General features: G+C 38.7%; 1 protein-coding gene and 1 long non-coding RNA gene across 7 annotated transcripts in view; one reads left to right on the top strand and one right to left on the bottom strand.

Annotated features, from left to right (window-relative positions):
- The window catches only part of PDE5A (phosphodiesterase 5A), a 50,224-nt gene extending 35,165 nt beyond the window's left edge, over positions 1-15,059 (top strand). For 2 of the 4 annotated variants that reach the window (XM_027689813.1, XM_027689811.1), the window contains exons 13-21: positions 1,037-1,162; positions 2,437-2,531; positions 4,974-5,061; positions 6,168-6,268; positions 6,357-6,434; positions 6,991-7,054; positions 7,230-7,304; positions 7,784-7,867; positions 9,726-15,059. In XM_027689813.1, the coding sequence (XP_027545614.1) occupies positions 1,037-1,162; positions 2,437-2,531; positions 4,974-5,061; positions 6,168-6,268; positions 6,357-6,434; positions 6,991-7,054; positions 7,230-7,304; positions 7,784-7,867; positions 9,726-9,863 (849 nt within the window). In that variant the 3' untranslated portion in view covers positions 9,864-15,059. The remainder of the gene's footprint in view (positions 1-1,036; positions 1,163-2,436; positions 2,532-4,973; positions 5,062-6,167; positions 6,269-6,356; positions 6,435-6,990; positions 7,055-7,229; positions 7,305-7,783; positions 7,868-9,725) is intronic. The other 2 variants (XM_027689814.1, XM_027689815.1) reach the window with 1 other exon arrangement.
- LOC113970678 overlaps positions 1-16,887 on the bottom strand; it is a 112,945-nt gene that overhangs the window by 88,445 nt on the left and 7,613 nt on the right. For all 3 annotated transcript variants that reach the window (XR_003535272.1, XR_003535273.1, XR_003535274.1), the window contains one exon: positions 9,519-9,635. This is a non-coding gene — a long non-coding RNA (uncharacterized LOC113970678). The remainder of the gene's footprint in view (positions 1-9,518; positions 9,636-16,887) is intronic.

Here is a 16,887-nt window from a genome sequence, read left to right as displayed (position 1 = left end):
AGTCCAAAAATGGGAGGGCTTCAAGTTCCTAGTGGAGCAATTGCAATGGATTAGCAAAACCAAAAGAACACCGTGGGAATAGACAGGCAAGCCCACGTGTCAGTAGAAGCAGGAGAACATTGACAGCTTTGAAGGTACCATTTAAACTTCCCACACTAGAGCTAAAGAAAACTGGCAGTAGCCTATTAGTCCTTTTAAACAGTGGAAAGGCAGAGAAAACTGCTGCCTTTGTCTGAATGGAGTCCTTTTTGGGGGTGAATGACACTGGATTTTCTGTCAGCGCAACATCTTTCACTAGGAACACTCAAAATTTTGAGCAAGCCAGGGCCTGGATTCTCAGCCAGCATTTAACATGGAGCAGTATGCTGTATCCAGTATCCTGGCTTTAAACCAAGGACCCTGTTCTAGTGAACATTAAATTCTTATCTGACCTTCTTACCTGTCACTTTCTTACAAGTAAAGTACAACCCACAACTTCTGATAACTGTTGAGTAAAACACCTAGGACATGCTTTCTTCCAGCATAGAAAAGAAACTACCCAGCAATATAGTAATCTTTCTCTCATACTTATGTGCTTTCCAAAGTCCAATTCTGCTTGGTTTTTGGCAAGCTGATAGGAGGCAAAAGCCACATGTTCGTTTTCAGAACAGCTCTTGAGAGGACTCTATAACTAAATAATGTATCTTCTCTATCAAATATGTCATTGTAAAGAAGGATTTTTTTTTTCTGTCCCAGTTAGCTCAGCACACCTCAGTTTCTGAATTAACAGCAGTGCTTCTGACACAAGCATTTAGCCATTAGTAACAAAAAACTAAACCCACAAGTATCACAAACTCACTGAGAGGCTGCCCCAGTGGTTGTAAGCATGTTCTTATCTATGTTCACAGTTAAAAGTAGGTTGAATTTGAAGTTTTAATTGAGTTTAAAATATTTTTTTTCTGTAAGAGAATTTCCAAGTGGGATTAGGGAGAGATTGGTTTTCATAAAGAGAATGGATTTGTAATACATTTAAACTATCTGATCCTGTTTCTTAAAGGTTCTCTGCAGATGGATTTTAAGTGTAAAGAAAAATTATCGGAAGAATGTTGCCTACCACAATTGGAGACATGCCTTTAATACTGCCCAGTGCATGTTTGCTGCTCTGAAATCTGGTAAAATTCAGGTACATTTTCTGTATTAAGAATCTTTTGGCTAAACAAATGATATAATGATGCATAGTTCTGATTGTCACGCCAGTAAGATGTTCATCATTCCACGGTACTGCTAGAAATCAAAATGTTTCTGCTGAAGACTTCTGGCTTTAAGGGCTTAGTTTGTGAAACTGTTGACATGTTGTTTTGTACCCAGTTTCAGTAAATTCTCTGGAAATGGTCAGCTGGATGTTCCCAATGGGAATATCCCAAATAAGGCACAAACATGGTTATGTCCTTTAAAGTTAACACTTACGCTACAGGCAAGTCAAAAAGGTGGGGGAGAAAAGCCTGACCCTATTTCTGGATGTTTCCATAAAATATTCAACTGGAAAAATTTTTTAAGTTCAAATACAGAGCTGAGTACAGCTTTAGACAGTCAACAGAAGATAAAAATGCAGAAATAAAGATTTAAATGTTCATTTCAATGCTTCTGAACAAATTTTCAACCTTCCACTTAATAGACACATAATAATTGAAAAAAACAACCTAATCATTCTGATTAGGGCTGGATTGAAGGACTAGATGATCCCTACTGAAGGGCTAGAATCCCTACTGATTCAGGATTCATCCAAAGTATGTTTTTAGGTTTCAGTTTTACATTCTTGAAGGAAACAGAATGTTTCTGTTCATTCAGAATTAAGGTGTTTCTTCAGTTTGATTACAGACAGTTGCTTTTAATTGCTTTATACTACTTTCCAGTAAACACTTCTGAGAGCGTAAATAAATCCCATTTGTAGGTCAAAACCCAATATCAACAAGGAAAAGGCATTTCTTTCCCCATTTCCCTAATAAAAAAGACAAAAGCTGCTGGAAGAGACAAAGGCAAGGGCATTCCTCTTCCTTCTGTGCTGGAATGGACAGGGTAGTTTTGCTCTGTGTGCAGTCGAGCAATCTCTGATGATCTGGATAGTTTGCTTGCTATTTTTGGAATCCTGTCAGTCTCCACTCCAATTTCCATAAATTGTTTATTCCCAACTACCCTGGATTCACTCCACGCTGATTCTCATGTCCTAGATTCCGGAGTCTGAACGGCATTGAACATAAAACCTCTCAAATTTTCCTAGTTCGAGGGGGAGAGCAAGCACTGGGGGACACATCTTCCTAGGAGAAACATAAAACCAAGCCTTTCCAAACTGTCTTTTGACTAGACTAAGGACAGGTTTCATTAGCTAGAAAGTAGATATAAAACCCACTGTGCAAAATAAATCCCCAGCTCACTTCTTGCATTGCTCTTTCCACCCAGAGCAAACTGACTGACCTAGAAACACTGGCTTTGCTGATCGCCACTCTGAGCCACGATTTGGATCACAGGGGAGTGAACAACTCTTACATACAAAGGTAAGCAAGGCTGAGACAAGTGAAATAAAAACAAGTGAGTGACAAAATCACAGATAAATTACGGACAACCGAGCGGATTTGATGCTGTGGGCCAGCACAGCGCTGAGATCTGCAGCCATCGGACACAAAGGTGTCTCCCGACCATTTCGGACTTGGATTGTTTTACTTGTGGTTTAGCCATGGTCTTTGAGAATTCCAGGCTGATTTGGATAAGATGCATAGTTAAAATCACATTAAAAATGTATGACTGTTTTGCACTGAGCTTGGGTTGTCTGAGAGAGTGGTTTTGAAGCGCCCTTTGGAAGAAGTGGTCTGCTGTTCTCACAGTGTGTGAAGTAAGATACTGAGGGAGGAAAAGGTTGTTTGAGGCAGAGAATACTGAAAGGCAGAAAATCAGTAAGCTGAAGCAGAATTCCTGCCTTTCACATATATGTTCAGAATAACACTGACTGATGTTGTAAAGAGAAAAAAAACAAAACAAACTCCCCAAACTCCACAAAACTGAAAGAGTAACTTTTTTCTAGTTCTCTAATAGGGGATCCCAGCAGCAACTGTAGCCTTGCAGTGATTGGAACGAGTTAGCTATTTTTTGCTTTATTTATTTAAAAATAAATTTCCTGGAAGACATCTGGAGATGCGTCATCTCCTCTCAAAAATGTCCTGGGAAAGTGTCATAGACAGCAAAATCTAACATTTGCACATGCTGTAAAGCAGAGATGATCACAGCTTAATAATTCTTGTTCAGTAGAAATTTCTGTCAGTTTTTTTTTAAATCTCTCATTCAAATCTAAATGAAAAGGTTTTTATTTCCAGGAACAGATTCTCTGTTTCTTCCTTTGAAGCAGGGAGAGTGGATACTTAGTGTATGATTTCCTTAAGCAGCAGGGTTTCAAAAATTAAAGTGGTCCTCAGTGTGGAAATTACAGGAAAGGGGCTGCTTAGAAGCCCTTTGGTAGATATGCTGGGGGGTTCTTTTCTCTTTCCTCCAATCCTACATGTCAAGTAGGAAGCCTGGATAAAGTAAAGTACGAAAGCTGGATAACCAAACATGCATGTTTGAGAAAGCAGTGGTGTCCTTTGTCTGTAAGTACTGAGCAAGCTCTAGTTTGGTGCAGTACTTGGGAAGATAACCTAAGATATTTCTCACATATTTCTCTCTGCAGTCAGGATGAACTTTAGGAGACACAGTACACATCCCACTTAACTCAATGGGAATTTCACCCAGCATGTGTTGGCACCATCCTACAGTTTGTTTCCTTACAGAAACAGGCAAACAGATTTGCTCTGTACTCCTCTTGTGGTGGTCTCAGAGGAGGTGCTGGGCAGCCAGCCCATAATCCTCAGGGGCTTGCATCCTTTAATCTCCCTTTCCGCATTTTTGTTTGTCTTTCCATCTTTCTCTCCACATTTTTGTGCTTCTTAAATCCCCAGAGTCTCCTCTCATGACTTTTATTTGAGTCTCTGTGCACTCACTCACAGAGGGACCCAATCCTGCAGCCACTAGTTCATGTGAATGATCCTTAACCGTACAGAAAGTCACATGGAACTATATGCTAAAAAAGAATTTCTTACATGATTCAACACTTGTAGGTCAGATTATAAATAGAGTAATTGATTCAGGATCAGCAGCAAAACAGACTTCCAAAAGAACGCAGATTTAGTTGAAGAGATGGTATGAGCAATGTGGGACCAGGGGCTGAAAATGAAGATACAGCAGCAAAAACTAAGAACTGCCTTATGCAACAGGGAGAAATTAGAAATCCTTGAAAGAGGAGGAGTTTCTGTGCTTCGTCTAAAGCTACTCAAACTGCAAATTCTATTTTCTAGACTAAGATATTTTTAAATTCTACATCCACACAGCAGGTTTAATGCTGTTTTTTCACTGCCTGTAGTACAACCAACACCTTGTTTCCTTTTGGATTTTACCCTGGGCAAAGGGTAGGTAAGATGTTGCAGTAGTTTGGTCAGGAAGATAGTGGTGATGAAACACCAGTAGTTACTAACACTAGGAAATTACTTGATCAACGTTTTGGGCCTCTGCACTGCAGTACACTGAGGTCGGCAGGAATTTTTCCATTGGTATCAGTGGGTTTCCTATTAAGTTTGCATTATTATTTACAAGCCCGGCAGTTGAGTTGACTAAATATGCCAGACAGGTGTTTAGGATGTTAGAGAAACCAAAACTGTCGCTTAAACTTTGCTTGTGAATGAACTCTTCTCGTTACCTTTGCTTTTCGTACAAGAGCTGTTTATAAAACCTCCCTCCCTGTGTGCAGCTGATCTCAAGAGGTACAGAAGGCAGAAAACTAGAGCTGTCTGTGCTCTGACAAAGTAACAGCACTGTCTTTTTATCCACACTCCTGTGAAGAGGACATTAAAAGGGAAGTTATTTCTGGATGTTTAATTTGATTTCTCCATCTAATGGGTCTTTTTACTCCTCAGAAGCGAACATCCGCTGGCCCAGCTGTACTGCCACTCGATCATGGAGCATCATCATTTTGATCAATGCCTTATGATCCTGAATAGCCCAGTGAGTGCCACATTCTTCTGTATGCTGAAGGAAACTGTTCTACTTTCTATTTTTAGCTTCTGGATAGAATCCCACCCTTATACATTCTCAAGTGCTCTTTATTCCTTTTTGGGTAAAGAAAGCAAATGCAGCAGCTTGGAAATCCCATTTCCACTGCTGAGCTCCACCAAACCTTTCCAAGTGTTGCCTGATAAGGGAAGCCTTGCTAATATCCTTTCGGGTACCTGCTTCCTTGGACCAAGGGAAACAAAAGGCTTTGTTGCCATTTCATGACCTCTTACGAACCACCAAACAAACCCAAGTCCTTGCTCTCATTCCAAAAAACATTCCAGCCTACACATACACAAAGCAGCCCTGATGAGACCAAACCAAACACTGCTGATGTTGACATTCCAAAGTGAAGCCAAACCTAAGTTAAGTAAATATGCAAATAAAATGACATTCTTCTTGTTTCATGCTATTAACTAATTCTGAAGCCCAGTTATTCAGTGTGCACAGTCATTTCAAAGCACTGCTCCTTTCACACCACAGGTATGGTACTTCTGGCATCCTTTGTATTGTAATGATTGTTTCCTATTCAGATGGGCAAATATGGGAAAAAAATTGAGGCAAATTGCCATTTCACCAGCTTTGGTTTAACAGGAGGCTGCTGAGCTTTTCTTTCTGTCTAACAGCTTGTTATTTATGCTGCTTCACAAAAGGAAAATATTTTCATTTACTAGAGACGCATAGACAGGTACTGGAATCTGTCACAGCTCCTCTGCTTCGGGGAGGGGGAGGAAGAGGAAAGAGAAATGCTGTGGTAGAGCTCATGGCAAATTTGATTTTGATGAATGAAATGGACTTGAGAGCTTGGATGTTGCTCTGTTTACAGTTTCATTTTGTAATAGTCAATCTTGATGCTGTTGCTATGCAGCTTTCTGCCATTACTCAAGAAGACTGGAATTTTTATTTTTAAATTGGGGAATCTGCAAAAGGAAGCAGGGTAAAAGAATGACATCAGCGAGCAACTCATAATGATTGAGTAGCTTAAGAGACATTTTAGCAAACTGGTGTGCTGCTGCCCATTTTACTGGTAACACTGCTTTTTGGCTTTTTTTCTGAAGGGAAATCAGATTCTCAGCAACCTTTCCATTGAAGAATACAAGGCTACACTGAAAATGATAAAACAAGCCATTCTTGCCACAGACCTAGCACTGTACATAAAGTAAGTCAGAGGAAAGTTTGGCTGGGTAGTCATTGCTGGATGTTTGGATCGTGTCATCATGCTGCAAAATCTTTTACTTCTTTTAAAGGAGGAGAGGAGAATTTTTCGAACTTCTAAGGAAGAAGCAGTTTAATTGGGAAGACCCTACACAGAAGGAGCTATTTTTGTAAGTAAAAGCAGAATGATTAAGAAGTCAGCTGATACTATTAGGTACCCTTTCCCCATGCCACGTTTCTGTGAGCAGGAGTGTGTGCTCTGGGCCTGTACAACTGGCACTGTCATATAGGTCACTGAACAACTCCCTAGGCCTGAACTACTAAGTCTGCAGCCTGTAGAATAAACTTTATTAAGTATCATATGAAGTTACGTGAGCATTTTTGTTCTTCCTAAAGAGTGTAGGGTCCCTGTCTAGGAACCATGTTGTTTTGCTCTTGATACTTTATGCTTAAACAGTGAATTTCTGAAACCTGTAACTGAAGAGTCAGGACAGGCAGTTTGGTTTGAAGCTGATTCCTTACTGGCAATGAAGAAAAAAGAAGACTAAGAATCGAGACATCTACCACAGCATCAGGCCTGGGCTACATTTATAACTCTGCTTTAATTTCAGTTGCTTTTCTGACTTGGATCTTCCCTGAAATTCTATTTTAGTAATCACTTGACTTGGTGTCTCCATGCATTTCACCATACAGTAGCTCATACATTTCTCTCTGTTTGTTCTACAGAGCCATGCTGATGACTGCTTGTGATTTATCAGCCATAACCAAACCATGGCCAGTCCAGCAACGGGTATATGCTTCATTTTTAAGATTTACTAAATACAAACTGCATGACAGGTTCTGCTTCCTCCATCCAACCCTTATTGCAAAGGCAGTGGTGGAATGCAGAGCTGGAGTCTCATTAGGGGGGGTCCCCAATCTGATATATCCACATTAGAGCTCTTAATGGGTGAAATCTCTTACAGATTGCTGAGCTTGTAGCTACTGAGTTCTTTGATCAAGGAGATAAAGAGCGGAAGGAACTCAACATAGAACCAACAGTAAGTGGCAGAATCACCTCTTGCAAAATGGCTTCTGGAAACAGCACCTCAAAATCCCCAATTTCTCCCACTGACCAGAATATAGGACCAACTCTTCCCCTGTCTTCCTGTCTGTGGTTCTCAGACACCAGCAGTGTGTGTCATCAACTCTGAACCAGAACAGACTTTATTCAAATCAGTATTACTAAATTGTCTGGGAAATACATTCCTGAATTGGTACCTATTTGCAACCTATCCAAACCCAGTAAGTTTGCCTGTGTTTCTAGTTATTTGGGCTCTGTTAATCCACAGCAAATCTCCTAAGGGAAGTCATGCAGTCAAATTGCCTGCATTGTAACACTTCTACTGATACCCCACTGGGCTGAGTTTGCTCTGCTGTTTAAGGTGCTGCTTTTTAATTCCAGCCTGTCTCCTTGGTTTTGGTTGGGTTTTTTATTTAATGGATTTAAACACAGAGCTTGTTTACTTCTTATCTGCAGGATCTAATGAACAGAGAGAAGAAAAACAAAATTCCCAGCATGCAGGTTGGATTCATAGATGCTGTTTGTTTGCAGCTGTATGAGGTACGATGCCTAAGAAAGAACTGCAAATATCTAAAACCAGAACTACTCACTAGTAGACACAGATTTAAAATTAGAATAACAGTCAAATAAAAAACTAGTCACTTAGGTAAAAATATTTTATTATTTATTACATATGGTTCATTACTCAGTCGAAGAAATTATTATTTTAGTATTTATAATTAGTGGTATATTTGTCTGATTAATGTAATTTGTTATCATTTTATTAAACCTAGTGGTAATTGCTGTGCTCTGTGCAACTGGTGTTATATCCCTGGCTTATATTCTGGATTCCAGCAGCTCCAGTGAGCTGCTGTGATCCTCAGGGAATCTCATAAAACTAATGTTTTGCTCTCTAGGAAAAGAATGGTATCCAGGTAGTGCATTGATAGAAATGTTGTTTAAGAGTTTTAAGGAATTCAGAATTCTTCATACAAAAGGTGATATGCTACGTATAGAAAACTTACCCAAGTTTAACTTTTCCCATCCCATTTTTTTTTCTTTCATCTCACACAAAAGCAGTGCATGAGAGAATTCATTGAAATAGTTTTTTGTCCTGGTCACAAACTGTGTGAAAAGCTGCTTGGTCAAATACAACATGAAACACAGCATAATGATTTTTTAATTTTTTTTTTTAAACCAATAAAGCCTTGGAGTGAAAGGCTGTTCATTGGGACTGTAGCAAGCATTTTACAGGGACTGAGGTGAAGAACAGATAGCCTAACTCTTAACAATCTTCTAGTGGGAGCAAGAAGGTGACTACTTGCATTTTTCTCTCTTAAACAATAACATTTTCTAAAAAGAATCCACATCCACCAGTTGGAAGGAAACAAGGATAGGGGAAGGAGTGGGAGCTACCAGCTACTGTCCCTGAAAGTCAGATGTTTTTGTGCTGTAGAAATTGTTTGTCAGGAAAATAAGGCAGCCTTTGCTGGGGAGCCTGAGGTGGAGGTAGGTGGAGGTGGCAAAGGTACAGACTGTACAAACAGAAAACTCTTTGAACAGAGCACCTGAGCGGGTTTGAAGGCCCACAGTTCCAAAGCCTGAACTTCTATTGTTTTTCTTGTTAGGGGAGAGCTTTACCTTTTTTTTTTTTTTTTTCCCTGGTCTTTTCAATTATGATTCAGCTTTCAGTGTCTCAGTTTCATTTGTCACCTTGTTTTAAAGCCTCCCCTGAACTGGAACAGCATAGAACAGGCTGACAGTGTCTGGGACTTTATCTAGGCTCATGTCCTAAGCTGACAGAGAAGTGAGAGTGACTTACCTGCAGGGGCAGAGAGCACTGGAGAGGATGGGGAGCCTTTGAGGTAGTGACAAACCCAAAAGACTATGCTAAATCCAAGGAAAGGGCTGTGGTTTGAGTTTATTTTTACTGGAGTACAAGTAGGGGGTATTACCCTGCTTACACAGATTTTGGGGTTTTTTAATGAGTAATAAAATGATAAAACATACAAACAACTTCAGTGTTGCTTTGAAAATGAACAAGCACAGGGTTCACTCTCCAATGTTCTAACGCAATAAAAGCAAACAATGAACAGGTTTGTAATGGCAGCCTTTTCACTGCTTTCGTAGCTTTCATCCAGTCAGAAGGAATTTGACACACAGTGCAAACAGAAATGAGTTCTCAATCCAGCACTGCAAGAATGTGACTTACCATGTTATTCAGAGTAGGTCAGATCCCAGTGAACTGAAGCTTTGTGGCTTGTGTTAGCTAAGTAACCGGTGCAGTTCAGCTGAATGATCTACAAGTCTATCCTCTAAGTTCAGAAATCTGAAAAAATACGAGAAATATGTTTCATTCTCTTCATTTTTAATTATAAATTAAATGCAATCTGTTTTACACGTTCTTAATCTATTTCAGGCCCTAACACATGTGTCAGAGGCCTGCTCCCCTTTACTGGATGGCTGTAAAAAGAACAGGCAGAAATGGCAAGCCTTAGCTGAACAGCAAGAGAAGAACCTGATTAATGGAGAGAGCAATCAAGGCAAACGGAACTGAGATGCTGATTTAACAACCACAAGCTTAAGTTCACGTAGAAGACATAGTAATAGGGGAGTACTGCATTTTGCTGAACACTGTATGAATCTGGCTTATGTTTTGCCACTGCTGTATTATCTTTCCACGTTCCAAGATATAGCATGACCATGTATATGCCAAGAGATAGTATGTGTCTTTTATTACATCTGATTGAGATGGAAAAAGACCTGCAAGGGTAGTTTTTGCCCCTCTGCTCCAGCAGAAGGTACTAGAGCAGTGACTCAGCTGTGCCCGAGAGCCTCTGACTTTCCAGATGTATATAGTTGTTTGGTGATCATGTTGTGGCCAGTATCTTACAGACTACTGCATTTCGCACCTTTTTCTTTTCCCTCTCCCAATCTTGCTGTGTTATGTTATAAAAGTCATGAGCAGTCTCACCTGTTCTCTTCCCAGAGGCTCAGAGGGAAGACTGGGACTCGCTCTGGGGAGCCTAATCCAGCATATACTATGTTGACCTCCTTCAGAAGACAGAACTGGGCTCTGAGGTGAAAAGCCCCAGAATTTATGCACCCAGTAGTTCAATTTTGGGGTTTTTTTTCATATCAAATGAGTGTCTGAGCAAATGTCATATTACATTTGAAGAAATTTTTAAGACCCTGGTGAAATACTAGGCAACAAGGGTCTTAGGAGTTTTGAGGTGGAAGTGTCACAATTATCCATGAATAATGGAAACTGCTCGAAGACTGCTGAAATGTCCCAGCATAACTGACAGGCTGCCATGCAAGGATGATGGAAGGATGGCTCCCACAGAAAGCTGCAAGAAGCACAGAGAGAAATGGAAACTGAAGAGGATCATTTTTATCTGCTGGTTTTAACTTCATTTGGAAGTTGATTTGAACATCATCCAACTGACAGAGGGGATCGCGGGCAGAAGAGAACGTGACTGCAAGAGCAAGAGGTGACAATGTGAGTCAGACAGATGCAGGAATGGCACAATCCTGGTGACTATCCATGACTGATTCTTTAGGCCAGTGTTGCTATGAAATGGCTATGACCACTTGGAAGGAAGTTTTATGTTAACATCTTTTAAAAATCATTTTTAGCATTAGTTAACAATGATTAATCACAGCATCTTTAAAAAAATTAGAAAAAAAAGAGTACCAAAAGCAGAAATAGCCAAGAATGCTACAGGGATTTGCCAGTTGTATATGAGGCATTAATCTTCTGAAAAGTAAGAAATCAATTAACTTGCACTAGCAAAAACCCCAACATTGGTATTTTATTTAAAAAAAGATGATTAATAAAAATGGTTGTGAATTGGGAACCAATTAAAGAAAATATGCACATGAGACAGATCCCAAAAGAGTAAAACAAAGAGAGTACTATTCCTTGTGTAGACAGAATCAGGAGATGAATATCAGCAGTCTAAACCGGATCAGCAGTACCTGTAACTTTGGCTGCACAGACACACACAAAATAGTGTGGATTTTTAATGTGTAATAATGATTCTCCGGTTAAAATCAGCAATTGTGTTGGGAAAAAGTAACACATTTGGGATTGTACTTTGAAATATGGGAATTTATTTCTATCAGAATAATCCAGAACGTTCTAGTTGGAAACTGCAATGAATTATCAACCCCTCCCCTTGTAAGAGCTGGTCAGAAAGAAGTGAGAAGTCCCCCTTTTTATCAATTTCTTCATTTAGATAACTTATACCAGAAGCTAAGAAAATATAAAGCAAATGTTTCAAAATGTCTGACGATACTGAGTTTCATAGTTGAATATTTTTTTTTAATGTAGAATAAGGTATTCTGACAGTCAGCAGCATTTCTGCCAACCTAAATTATTTGTCACTGATTAAATCCTATCTCAGACTTCTCTAATGAGCACCAATAATGTATTATTGCAGCTGAATTTCAAAAAGTATTTCTCCTGATTTCCTTCACACAGATTTAAAAAAAAAAGTATGGATTTCAATAATAATTCAGAATTCCAGGACTACTGTTATGCAGTGCTCCATATGTGTATTTATATGCAAATGACAGCAGCCTGCCCACCCCAACAAAAAGGTTTTAGGTACTTTTTGATGAATAGGAAACTTTGCTTCAGGATTTGCATAGTCCTTGTATAGTCTTCTCCTTGAGTGCTTGAGATACTGAAATATAATTATTACACTAACTGATGAGATACATATTTAATATAAATATGAATAAATTATATGTATATAAAGGTGTACTCTATTATGGTTGAGACTGGTAATTCATGGTGACAACACAGCAGATAACTATGATAATATTACAGTGTAGTGACTGAGCATCTTTTACATTAATATCCCAGTATTTCTTTGCTATATTGTGTGTCCAGCAAGGCTTTATTATAACTAAATTTATAACTGCTACAGAAGAGTGATAGATTCATACCTTTGACTTGAAAAAAAGGGCATGGCATTACATTTTTTAAAGGTTCACTTACAATGAACAGTTATAGAGTATGTGCATATATTTAATTACATATCTGTACACATTTATCCCACGGAATCTCTTCCACTACAGAGATTGGAACACAGGTATAAATACAGTTCCTAGTAAATAAACCATTTATTTATCATAATACACCTGTATCTGTATATATTTCTACAAAACCAAAGCCTTTAAACTACTGGTTTAAGAACCTTAAAAGCATAGACTGCTGTAGTTCCTGACATTTCAGAGCATGATCAACGATTTTAAATAGTGTTTAATTCTGCCTGAAGGCAAAGTCAGAGTGTGCTGGTTCCATGTCAGCTTTGTGTGAAGCATTTGCAGAAACTGCTCATTCCTTTCATAATGCAGATATGGGACAATATGGGGAAAAAAAAAAGCCAGCCTGTTTCCTGCCTGGAGTTCATTGCCTTTAAAATTCAACATTTTCAAACCCAGCTAGTGGATTACAGCCACAAGCTGTCCTTCATTTCCTCATGAGTTGTGTTTCTAGTTATTTTAGTCAGGTCTCAAACATTTTCTCCCCAATTTATACTGTCTAGCTAAAACAATCAGTGGGGATTACACAAGAAACCAGCTGAAGTGGAGTTTTTCCCTTGGTCAGTTCAGACTAAAGTTTATTAAAGTCATTGTCAAATTCGATATTTCAATCTTCAAGTACAGAATTTATCCCACCAAGGTCTCAATGAAGATGTCTAAGTTAATATCCTGCTTGATCTCAGATATGGACATATTTTCTTTTAGACTCACTCCACAACAGAGTTTAATGCTTAAAGAACACTTTTCTTTCTGTTTTTGTTCTCCTTCTTAAAAAAATTACTTGTCACATGTATTAACACACATAAAATTACTGATTAACCCTACCTCTTCTAATTAAAAATAACAATGAGGTTCTTAAGCTGTAGGTAGTACTTCTTTTCCAATAAGTTAGTCCCACATCCAATATTAGCTGTAGAACATCTAGGTTTTCTATTATCTCACACAATTAAAGAAAGGGGAGGAAAATAATGTGATGTTGATTTTGGAGATGTAGTGAATTGTTAATTAGCAGTTTAAAGTTAAGAGCAGATTATTTTCCTAACTTCAAGTGAGCTAGTGAGAAAAGTAAACAACCTATTCCACTGATGATCAGCTGATCTCTCCTTAGAAGAGAGGACTGAAGCCTGATTTTATGTAAAGATAAACTTTTCACCTCCAATCCAAAGCATTTTACCAGGCAGTGGCATGAACTGACAAAATCAGAACACTGTCTAATTCATATATAAGATTTTTTCAAAATTCCCAGGTAACTAATTTTCCAACGCATTACACAGAAAAATTATGAAGAGTCAAATCTAGTCCCATAAAATTCGGGGATGTTGCCCGAGTTATTTGGTTGGTGTCCCTTGCAGTTCTCCATAGAAGACAGCAGAGAGTTCTCATGGAAAAAAAGAAGCCTCACTGATAATAAATTCATACATTTTTTAAAGGTTTTATAAAGATCTGGTATTTCAGGCAAATATATCTATTGGCTTTAGTTTGGAGTCTTGTCTCTGTAATGCTCTGGGTTTTTCTCTTCATGTCAAATCACGTGCAGTTTACATTCCACAAGGTTTCAGCTTTATTTCACAGTTCCCTGCTGCACTTCTTCAGGGACTTGCACTAATTTGAAAGATAAACTTGAACATTGGAGCTTGAATAAAAGAATGAGTTTGGCCAGAGTATGGTAAATAATGAAAGCTGGATTTTTTAGTTTGGACTTTGACAGGAAGAAGAAACATCTCAGAATCTGGCCTGGTGATTAGTGACACTTGTTAAATACAGCAAATAGTGCCAGTGGGATATTTTATCTTTGTCACTGCTAGATGAATGGAAGTTGCATGGGAAAGTTTATTTTCCACATAAAGACATTTGTTTCCATAGAGAAACTGAGATCTAAGTACCACTGTTTGTAAATGTGTATTTTTGTGACAATGCTGTAGAATAGCCAGTTTTCACTTATTTTCACAGCATGAGCTGGTCATGCCAGGGTCTAAAGCATGCTCTGATGCCTATTTAAAGCCAGTCATACAGATTCCCACTTGCCTCAGTGGGAGTTGGATTGAGCTGTATAGAAAGTGAAAGAATGGTCAAATCCACCTTTTTTACCTTCAAGGAGGGACCAAACTCTTACCCTTGGCAACACCTGCCTCACCTGCTCTTTGCTGTGTTCAGCTCTTCCTGCTGATGCATGAGGTACCTTACAGATGGAACTTAAGTTGGAATTTGAGCCCTCTCTGTATTCACATGGGGGACACCTGCATGTGTCTCTTAAAGAATGTAGTGTGAAATGCACTGTAAATAGTTTTAATATACATTCCTATTATGGTTTAATAAAAATCTTAGTCACAGTCACCAATCACTGAGTGTGTCCACTTGTAATCTTTTATCTTTGAAAAAAATTTGAACAAATATATAGTTTCTGGGCACAGTATTTTTGTACTAGTTTGAGGGGTTTCTCTGTATATTATGTTTTGCCTGTTCGCAGTATTAAAGTCTTCTGAATGCTGTGTGTTCTTTCTTGCTTCTGTCCTATGACTTCTTAAAGTAAAGCTGGTTACATTACTTTAAAGAATCATTATCCCTACTTACTGTACAGCTGATAGAGAATACAGAGTCGGGATATTTTCTATGGTCAGACTGCTGCTTATTAGTTATTTCCTCATTCTTCTCTTTGTACCGTTTTCATGCTTTTTAAAATAAAAAGGATGATGTCAAATTTTGCTGTTTGTTACTTAATATTACTGAGGTTGAATTTTCAACATCTCATTGTTCCCTGATTCAAATAATTGCTTCTTGTAAATGTATATTTTATAATAACTTTTCTATGTCCTAGAAATGCTGAAGAGAAAAATGTCACTATTAATATCAAGATACTTTTAAGTAGCACTGAGATCAGCCAGTGGTAAAGTAGTTCTGGTTTAAAACCAGCAAAAAATAATTAACTGCTACTAACCACTAGAGAGCACTGGAGCTGCACTTACTGGGAGCTGTCAGAAACCAGTTTATTTATTAGATAAGCAGAACCAGCAAATGCAACAGTTACACAGATGTATCCTCATCCTCTGCCCCCCCAGCTATCAGTTCCTGGGATAGCATGGAAATACTCAACCCAGTGACTTCAAACAAAACTGTGACAAAGTTATTTTTGACAGCAAAAGCCTCCTCATGTGCAAACTGCTGATCCCAGAAGGAATTCTGGACCAGTGGGCTTCTTGGCAATTCCTGCTCTTTGCCTATTAGGTCCTGCACACCAACACTTCTGGCTTAACTTTTTTTAGCTCTAGGCAAAACCAAGAAGTATGTCCATCCCTGACAAACAGCAGGCTCATTGAAAAACTTATGAAGGGCCAGATTTAGTTGAGCACAAAACACAAGCACTGTTTGCTCGAACCAACTGCAATTTATGAGTGCAACTGCACAACTGCCTATGTATATCTCCATACATCAGGCAACCATTTGCTGCTGGGATTGCAGCCTTTCCAGCCCCCTCCCAGCCTAGCCATGCTCCTGCTCAGTCCTTCTGGCCTGCTGAATGTTTGAATTCACCTCTGAGCAGTGGCACAGTTTTCAGCAGGAGTGAGTACTGGAATACATTTCTTACCCAGAATCTAACCTTGAACAAGGGCATTTTTAGTGAAGACGTGAAAGAATTTTACACTCAGTCTTTCACATCTTGCACAACAGTGATGCCTTTTTAACAAATGTAAAAAGACAAGGGCTCTTTCCTCCAGCCATAATTTTAGTAAGAGTGGTGATTGCTGTTGCTGACATGCATTTCAGATTCCTATGAAATCCCACCCTTTAGGATTTTTAGGAAATAATTTTTAGACCATAGCCTGCTCCTGCCCACCCAGTGCTTTGTAATGGCTGCAAATCTATACACAGGTTTCTTTTGTTTAACAGCATCAAAAAAGTAAAGCCCATGGTTAAATCATACCACTAGTTTACATGATACATTCACATATAGGCATTCAGAATCCTTTTACTGTACTAGTTAATCAAGTCACTGGCAATTTATTTTATGGTATATACAGCTGCTTAATGGAAGGAAAGTTCATTTTACAGATAAGTAGAGGGGGGAATTTGATCAAGGTCACATAGAAAGTCCATTTCTGTGCTGGAAAGAGAACCAAGACATGAATGTCTGTTCTGCTTTTATTTGAGACACGAAGAAAAGAATGTTTTGTCAGAAACCATCTTTTCCTTTTGCATATACAAATATTTAAATATCTGAGCCATATAGGGTGCTCTCTTGCTTTTATGCTGAGCTCAGAAGAACTCTGAAACTCACTGTTTTTTCAGATAAGATCAGATTCAAGTCACTAATCCAGATAATCACAATAATCTCCGGTGGAGTTTGGAGCTATATCATAACCAAGAACAAAAGTGTACAATAAGCAAAAAGCTATGTTGAAATGAGCTAAAAGTGCAGTTCACATTTTGGAGAAACTGAAATGACTGATGCAGACTTCTAATACTGTACACGTTGTTAGTTCACTGGACTATAACTCACCCCCCCCTTTGATCACATTCCACATTCTGAA

The sequence above is a fragment of the Neopelma chrysocephalum genome, unplaced genomic scaffold, assembly GCF_003984885.1.
Source record: "Neopelma chrysocephalum unplaced genomic scaffold, ASM398488v2 Primary Assembly neopelma1_78, whole genome shotgun sequence".
NCBI classification, from domain to species: domain Eukaryota; kingdom Metazoa; phylum Chordata; class Aves; order Passeriformes; family Pipridae; genus Neopelma; species Neopelma chrysocephalum.
Note: the sequence above shows the minus strand (reverse complement) of the source record. Positions and strands in the feature narration are given on the sequence as shown.